The sequence below is a fragment of the Nyctereutes procyonoides genome, unplaced genomic scaffold (genome assembly GCF_905146905.1).
Source record: "Nyctereutes procyonoides isolate TBG_1078 unplaced genomic scaffold, NYPRO_anot_genome, whole genome shotgun sequence".
Taxonomy (NCBI): Eukaryota; Metazoa; Chordata; class Mammalia; order Carnivora; family Canidae; genus Nyctereutes; species Nyctereutes procyonoides.
The window spans coordinates 172,576-180,994 of NW_026575013.1; the positions used below are offsets into that span (position 1 = coordinate 172,576).

The 8,419-nt window shown below is 40.9% G+C and overlaps 1 protein-coding gene and 1 gene segment (V, D, J or C); one reads left to right on the forward strand and one right to left on the reverse strand.

The window, feature by feature from the left end:
* Positions 1-469: 469 nt before the first annotated feature.
* LOC129518984 (lymphokine-activated killer T-cell-originated protein kinase-like) lies at positions 470-2,950 on the forward strand. The gene is made up of 2 exons (XM_055339189.1): positions 470-588; positions 1,691-2,950. The coding sequence occupies exons 1-2, from the start codon at positions 470-472 to the stop codon at positions 2,205-2,207; spliced, it is 636 nt and encodes a 211-aa protein (XP_055195164.1). The 3' UTR covers positions 2,208-2,950.
* Positions 2,951-4,196: 1,246 nt separating this feature from the next.
* LOC129519091 (immunoglobulin heavy variable 3-74-like) lies at positions 4,197-4,761 on the reverse strand. The segment is given in 2 exon segments: positions 4,197-4,552; positions 4,656-4,761. Coding segments are annotated over 2 exon segments (402 nt in total).
* Between the last annotated feature and the right edge of the window lie 3,658 nt (positions 4,762-8,419).

Genomic DNA, 8,419 nt, shown 5'->3' on the forward strand with positions numbered 1-8,419 from the left:
CGTGGAGAGTGAAATTTTGACTTACTACTTCTTTATTTGGTAACTTGTATTTCTTCTCTTTGTCTGATTGCTGAGACAAGGATTTCCAGTGCTTTATTGAAGAACTTTTTTGAGCGTGGAGATTCCTGTCATGTTCATGACCTTAGTGCATGAGATCCACCTTTCTCTGCATTTACGAACGTCATTTTAAGTCTAGACACCTCTAAATTGAAATTGAGTTAGTGGATAGCCTTTTTTATTGCTAATGGACATCCAAGAAAACTGCAGTAACAATTTTTATATCAGAACTGGTTTCAATCTGAAGACTGAAATAAGAGACGAAGAAGAACACTACTTCCTAATTAATGTGACTATTGAACACGAAGATCATTTACATTGATGCTGTGATATTGGTCCAGGATAGTGTCCACACCAGAGGCCTTTCCTCTGTCACTCGGATTGTTAATGCCTCTGTAGCCTCGTGTCGAGCATGTACTTTATGCTCCTTGAAGCACACTTGCCGGTTGAACTGGGTGGTCCTCTGATGCACACTGAGTGCAGTTTGTCTCTTGCAAAGCATAAGTTGATGAGCGTCAGGATATTGGCAATGTATGTATTAGAGACAGGAATAAACAATGTTTGTGAATGATTCATATGTGTATTTTAGTGTATTTCTCTTCCTGTGATAAGTATATTTGTAGGTAAACACTGAATAGGTCAACATTCTCTGTGTCCAGAGAATCTCCCTGGGATCAATATTTGATGGAGAAGAAGCCCCAGACACTGGCACAAAAGTAGCAAACAAAGGATCACAAGATTCAGCCTGAATATTTATTAAAGGTTTTATTTATTTAATCCTGAGAGATACAGAGAGAGAGAGAGAGGCAGACACACAGGAGGAGGGAGAAGCAGATTTCATGCATGGAACCCCATGTGGGACTTGATCCCGGGACTCCGGGATCATGCCCTGAGACAAAGGCAGGCGCTGAACCACAGAGACACCCAGGGATCCCCACAGTCTGAATATTTAATAGGTTTCTTGACATCCCTTGTGCTGATGATGTCATAGTCTGAAGTTGTCCAAGACGACATCATCAAACCGATCCCATGCCCATGCATCCCTCCCCTGTAGGATGGGAACCTATCACGTAAACCCCCCACTAATGGTCCCTGCTGAAGGGAAGCAAGATGACACTGAGCAGAAATGCTTTGAGACCCACATCCTCTGTGTCCAGTCCAGGAACAGAATTTGGCTGCAAAAGAATGCCTTCCAATCCAGCATCCCATAACAACAGAAAGAGGAACAGAGGTCAACACCAAAGTTTTCTTGAGGACTGCATATTAAATGTAAGCCTAGTGTGAGGGAAAGGTAGAAAAGAGGAAACTTAGAGCTTCAATGTCCATCTACAGATGAATAGATAAAGAATATGTGGTCTAGGGCAGCCCAGGTGGCTTGGAGGTTTAGTGCCCCCTGCATCCCAGGGCATGAATCTAGAGATCCGGGGTCAAGTCCCACATTGGGCTCCCTACACGGATCCCCCCTCTGCCTTTGTTTCTGCCTCTCTCTCTGTCTCTCTCATTAATACATAAAAAAATTCTTTAAAAAAATGTGGTCTAGGGAGGGTCCAGTCGCAAAGACTGTTAACAGTGTTTATTACAATGGAAGAAATCAATAATTTCAAGACACCAAGCAAATTATCGGAAAAAAAAGAAATCTGTATCTACACCAAGAAAAGAAACTGCTTCATGGAGACATAAAGTCTTCAAATGTTGTAATTAAAGGTGATTTTGAAACAATTAAAATCTGTGATGTAGGAGTCTCTCTGCCACTTGATGAAAATATGACTGTGACTGATCCTGAGGCCTGTTACATTGGCACTGAGCCTTGGAAACCCAAGGAAGCTTTGGAAGAGAATGGCATTATTACTGACAAGGCAGACATATTTGCCTTTGGCCTGACTCTGTGGGAAATGATGACTTTGTCTATTCCACACATTAATCTTCCAGATGATGAGGATGATGATGAAGATAAAACTTTTGATGAAAGCGACTTTGATGATGAAGCATACTATGCAGCTTTGGGGACGAGGCCACCTGTTAATATGGAAGAACTGGATGAAACGTACCAGAAAGTAATTGAACTTTTCTCTGTATGCACTAACGAAGATCCTAAAGATCGTCCTTCTGCCGCACACATCGTGGAAGCTTTGGAAATAGATGTCCAGTGATCCCCGCATATTCATGACTACTGCCTTTATGTGTGGCTCATGTATAGAACTGTTCTGTTTACTCTAATACACTATAGAGTTACTGTGATAAGCTGTAATTATTAGACTTTTTGGAAGTGACCCACTTTAGGACCACAGCGCCTAGTTAACATTTAAACAGTTGTATTTGTTAATATGCTTCTGATGATAAGCATTTGAGATTATAGGTTTTCTTTTTTTTTTGAGATTATAGGTTTTCTATTAAGTTCAGGAAACTAGCTACTTATGTATTTGAACGTTTATATATACATATAAAACACTAGCAGTAATACAATGCTATAAACTCTATGCCTAACATTAATTTGGATCAAGTGACCATCACTTTTACTGTTTCTCAAATATTATTTTAATGGATCTATTGAAATTAGCACTTTGTGCCGTACAAAAAGAAGTCTACGTTTGCTTATCTTTTAAGCCATTTAACTTTTTCCTGGCCTTTTTTGGCTGATGTGCTTATTATTAAATATGGTCACCAGAAGCTGAGAGAATATGGCTCACAAGACTAGCTTCCTGGGTATTTAGATGTTTTGGGTTAAGGCTTATCTTGCTCTCTCCATTCTCCCCAGGTCTTTGGCTTTCGCTTTATTAGATGTATTTTCTGTTTTGAAATATTTTTTTATTTAGTAATCTATATCTTAAGCATTTTGTAGTTCTGGCATAAAAATAAAATCCTAGTAGGATGATATAGAATAAAGGAGACTTCAGTTACCAGAAAAAAAAATGTGGTCTATATATACAAAGAAATATTACTCAGCCGTTAAAAATTACGAATACCCACCATGTGCTTTGACTTGGATGGAACTAGAGGGTATTATGCTGAGTGAAGTAAGTCAATCGAAGAAAGACCACACCACACCCTTATATTAATGTTTGGAGACTCAATCATGGGCCTGAGTAAACCAGCTCAGACAAAAGCAGGGTGAACACAGAGTTCAGATGGAAACTGAGGACAGAGGGATCCCTGGGTGGTGCAGCGGTTTAGCGCCTGCCTTTGGCTCAGGGCGCGATCCTGGAGACCTGGGGTCGAATCCCACGTCGGGCTCCCGGTGCATGGAGCCTGCTTCTCCCTCTGCCTATATCTCTGTCTCTCTGTCTCTCTCTCTCTGTGTGACTATCATAAATTTAAAAAAAAAAGGAAACTGAGGACAGAAAGGGGATGATGGCTCTCCTGTGAGGGTTCCCTGAAGAGTGAGGGGCAAGGATATTCAACCCCAGGCTACAGGTAGGGGAACATGGTCACCCCCGCACCAGCGCATCAGGGGGCAGAAGAGCGCCACTTGCTGGAGTCCAGAGCTGCTCACCCCAAGCCCTTCCCCTGCCCCCTAGATGTGCAGATGTGGACCCCATTAGTGCAGGACCCCTGAGTGTGTGCACAGCAGCCCCTCCTCAAGAGATCAGCACCAGCAGTAGCAGGTCAGCAATTCTAGTGATCAGAGAATGCTGGGGGTGTCACCTCTGGGGGAAGTAAGGCCTAGCTTTCTCTCTAGTTTTATTCTATATTGTTTATTCCTGTTTAGTTATATTACAGTTTTTATTTCTTTATTGTTATCTTGTTCTTAATAATTCTATTTATTTTTTATATTTATGAATATATTATACACACGTATAAAGACGATGCATATATAGGTTGACCTATTTTGGACATCCTCAACATGGAGATATTTATAATTTATTCCTATTTAGTGACAAGTGTAAACAAGTGTAAGCAAATGTGTGCTCTGTGAATATAGAAATAACTGTGTCTTATAAAGAAACAAATTTTGAAATCACACACTGAAGAGGTCAACTCAGAATCTTGAGTCAATAGAGGCTCCCTGGGGGAATCAGCTCCATGGAGGAGACATAGAGCCCTACAGGAAACCTGCCCAGAACCTCCATCTGCACCTGCTCCTGGGCCTTCAAGACAGAAGTGGTGAGGAGTGTGCACCCCCTGCTGGTCCCGATCCCCCTCTACAGGAATGTTTGTGTAGGGGGCTCACACTTAGGTTGACTCACTGTGTCACTTGCACAGTAATACACGGCCGTGTCCTCAGCTCTCAGGCTGTTCATCTGCAGATACAGCGTGTTCTTGGCGTTGTCTCTGGAGATGGTGAATCGTCCCTTCACAGCATCTGCGTAGCTTGTGCTACTTCCACTACTGCTAATCCGTGTGACCCACTGCAGCCCCTTCCCTGGAGCCTGGCGGATCCAGCTCATAGGATAGCTACTGAAGGTGAATCCAGAGGCCACACAGGAGAGTCTCAGGGACCCCCCAGGTTTCACCAGGTCTCCTCCAGACTCCACCAGCTGCACCTCACCCTGGACACCTGCAGACACAAGACATCCTGGTCAGGAAACGGTCCCACATCCCCAGTTTCTCTCACTCACCTCCACTCACAGACTCATGGTCTCTTGTTCGCCATGAATTACCTTTTAAAATAGCGACAAGGAAAACCCATCTGAGCACAGACTCCATGGTGAGTTGTCTGTGTTGTGTCGTGAGCACTGAGTGCGGTCACGTGGGATCCTGGGCCTGGGGCACCTCTCCCAGCTACAGGGTCAGAGCTGGGACGGTTTAATCAGTGGAGGAAGGGCTCTATTTGCATGTCCTTGAATATATAACTAGCACCAGACCTAGATATGATTCTTTACAAGTTATTAACAAGGATTGCTTTACATCTCTAGGCCACTGTGTGTAATGTTTTGTGAAATTTGAAGTGTTCAAATCTATGAAAAAATACCTTTTCAATTCTTTATGACTTTTAAAAATTCTCTCATAAATTTAGGTATTTTTAGTGGACAGTATTTTACCTCCTTCAGAATATTTAATCCTACATATTGTATTTTTAACACCCGTGTCAATGTCATAAGGTTTTATAAATTACCTTTTAAATACTTTATTGTTATGGATGCCTGGTTGGTTCAGTGGTTGGGGTCTGCCTTCTGCTCCTGGAGTGATCCTGGAGTCCCAAGATCCAGTCCCACTTTGGGCTCCCTGCATGGAACCTGCTTCTCTCTCTGCCTGTGTCTGCCTCTCTCTGTATGACTTTCATGAATAATACAGTAAAATCTTTAAAATATAAATAATTAGTTGTTACTGTGTGGAAACCTAGATTTACTTTCTTGATTTTGTATCCTATATATTCCCTGAAATTGTTCATTAACTAAGGGTTTGGTTTTGAAGCATATCGGGATTGACCCTGCAACAGATCATGTCATATGGATACAAATAAATTTTTCTGTATCTATTGATTTAAATATTTTTATTCTTTGTTTCCTGAATTTCCTGTATTGGAATTCCAGTCGTTGCCCCAATAAGGGTATCCTTCAATTCTTCCTGGTTATTTGTCTGGACTAATTACTCTGTAGACATATGACAGAACTAAGTGGAGATGTATTTCATGTTGCATGTGCATGAGCACCCTGGAACACAACAAAAGGACAATGATCAAGGTAGGCAGCCCGTTTGGTTATTACACAACAGGACATTGGATTTGTGGAGATATAAGGCCAGGATATTGGGTTTGGGTCAGAGAATTAGTGAGGAACTCACAAGGGTTGTTTTCAAAACCTTCTGGGCCCTACAGATGGTTCTAGGGAAGAGGATGGTGCACCCCTCCTGGAAGGGAGAAGGGAATTTTCCCACGGGAGATTTATTTCCATCCATCAGGGTGATATACAGGGTTCAGTCTCTCTGTCCACTGGATGATTCTCATGTGATTTTATTCACAATAATCCATGGAACCAGCTGACATATGGGGTGGCACAGTTTATTCTCCTTCAGTATAACATTTTGAATACTCAGGGTGGGAATAACCTCCTGTGTGGGTCCTGACTTGACAGAAGGGCTTCAGGTTTTCACTTTTGAATGCAATGCTGGTTGTGGGTTTTTCATAAAATGTGACTACTTCCATCAGATAGGAGGCAATCGCTTCTGCTTCGATTGTTAAGACTTTTTTGATAATAAATTTATTTTTTATTGGTGTTCAATTTGCCAACATACAGAATAACACCCAGTGCACATCCCGTCAAGTGTCCCCATCAGTGCCCATCACCCATTCACCCCCACCCCCTGCCCTCCTCCCCTTCCACCACCCCTAGTTCATTTCCCAGAGTTAGGAGTCTTCATGTTCTGTCTCCCTTTCTGATATTTCCCACACATTTCTTCTCCCTTCCCTTATATTCCCTTTCACTATTATTTATATTCCCTAAATGAATGAGACCATATAATGTTTGTTTTTCTCTGATCGACTCATTTTACTGAGCATAATACCCTCCAGTTCCATCCACATTGAAGCAAATGGTGGATATTTGTCATTTCTAATGGCTGAGTAATATCCCACTGTATACATAAATCACAGCTTCTTTATCCATTCATCTTTCGATGGACACCGAGGATCCTTCCACAGTTTGGCTATTGTGGACATTGCTGCGAAAAACATCAGGGTGCAGGTGTCCTGGTGTTTCATTGCATCTGTATCTTTGGGGCAAATCCCCAACAGTGCAATTTCTGGGTCATAGGGCAGGTCTATTTTTAACTCTTTGAGAAATCTCCACACAGTTTTCCAGAGTGGCTGCACCAGTTCACATTCCCACCAAGAGTGCAGGAGTGTTCCCTTTTCTCAGCATCCTCTCTAACATTTATGGTTTCCTGTATTGTTAATTTTCCCCATTCTCACTGGTGTGAGGTGGTATCTCATTGTGGTTTTTATTTGTATTTCCCTGATGTTAAGATGTTTTGAAGATAAAAGCGTGTTAGATTTTTTCAAGCGATTTTAGGCATCATAGGAAAGAATCAGGTACATCCAATCCTTCACTCTGTTAATACATGGGTCCCATTTATCTGGGCGTGTTGAAGCATCCTTGTATCCCAGGGATGATTTCCTCTAGGTCATCTGGTGCAATCTGTCCATGGGCTGTTGGATTCAGGATGCCAGGATTTTTGCATTTATGTGCATCTGAAACATTGTCCGTGAGACCCTTCCCGTGAGGTCCTTGGCGTGGGTTTGCTCTTAGAGTCATCCTGGCCTCCTTAAATCAATGTGGTCATGTTGCATTCTCATTACTTTTTGGAAGAGTTTGACATGTTTTTGGCCTTAATTCTTAAAATATTTTGAATATTTGTAGATATGCCATCTGATTTTGGCCTTTTCATTGCATTTTTTAAATTTTTTCATTGTCGTTTTTGAGGCAGAATTTTCTTAAGATTTTATTTTTTCATGAGAGACACACACAGTGAGAGAGGCATAGACACAGGCAGAGGGAGAAGCAGGCTCCATGCAGGGAGCCCGACGTGGGACTTGATCCCACGTCTCCAAGATCAGGTCCTGGGCTGAAGGTGGCGCTAAACCCCTTTGACACCTGGGCTGCTCCAGGCAAAATTTTTAGATAATGATTTCAGTCTTTGTGTTTGTTCTGTTTTGTTCATTTTTTATTTCTTCATGAAACAGTTTTAGCTTATTGATAATAAATTTGTAATTTGCCTTGGTTATCCAAGGCTTGTATTATTAAAATATTAGAATTTTGTTCATAGTCCTTTCTATTTTTTGGTGTCAGTAATTTCTTCTCTTTGAAAATTATTAAATTTATTAACGCTTACCTATTTTACAAGAGGGCCTATGAGTAAAGTTTCATTTCCATATATTTTCCATATACTTATTAAATCTTCTTGAGTATTTTCATCATCTATACAAATGGACAAATCTTTTGTTCTAAGGATTTTAATGTTGATTAAGTTAATCAAAATATCAAATGTTTTCTTACATAATAGAAAATTCTTATGGAAAAGAAAATCACAGATTATAAGAAATAAGAACAATAGTCAGACATCACACATCCCTCTACAGAAATGTATTTTAGTCACACATTAATCATTTCATAGTGTGACTGCCTAATATCACACATGTAGACAGTGGAGCACATTACAGAGCCCAGAAGTAAACGTGTGTATATACATTCAGAAATCCCCCCGAAATATCTAAGAATACACAGTGTGGAATGGAGAGTCATATCAAATGGTATCGGACACCTCATGCAAATAATGACATTTGGTCCTTATCAAACATCACACAGATACAAGGACACAGAAAATCTCAAAATGGATTAAAGAGAAGCAGAAGTCTCAACCATAGAACTTATACATGTAAACTTAGGGGAAAACATCATGATATTTGTCTGGATGTGATTTATTTGAT

Coding starts and splice junctions, on each gene's coding strand:
- LOC129518984 (XM_055339189.1), top strand. CDS start 470: ATGTACTTTATGCTCCTTGAAGCACACTTGCCGGTTGAACTGGGTGGT. Junction 589..1,690: donor AGCGTCAGGATATTGGCAAT/GTATGTATTAGA, acceptor CGGAAAAAAAAG/AAATCTGTATCTACACCAAG.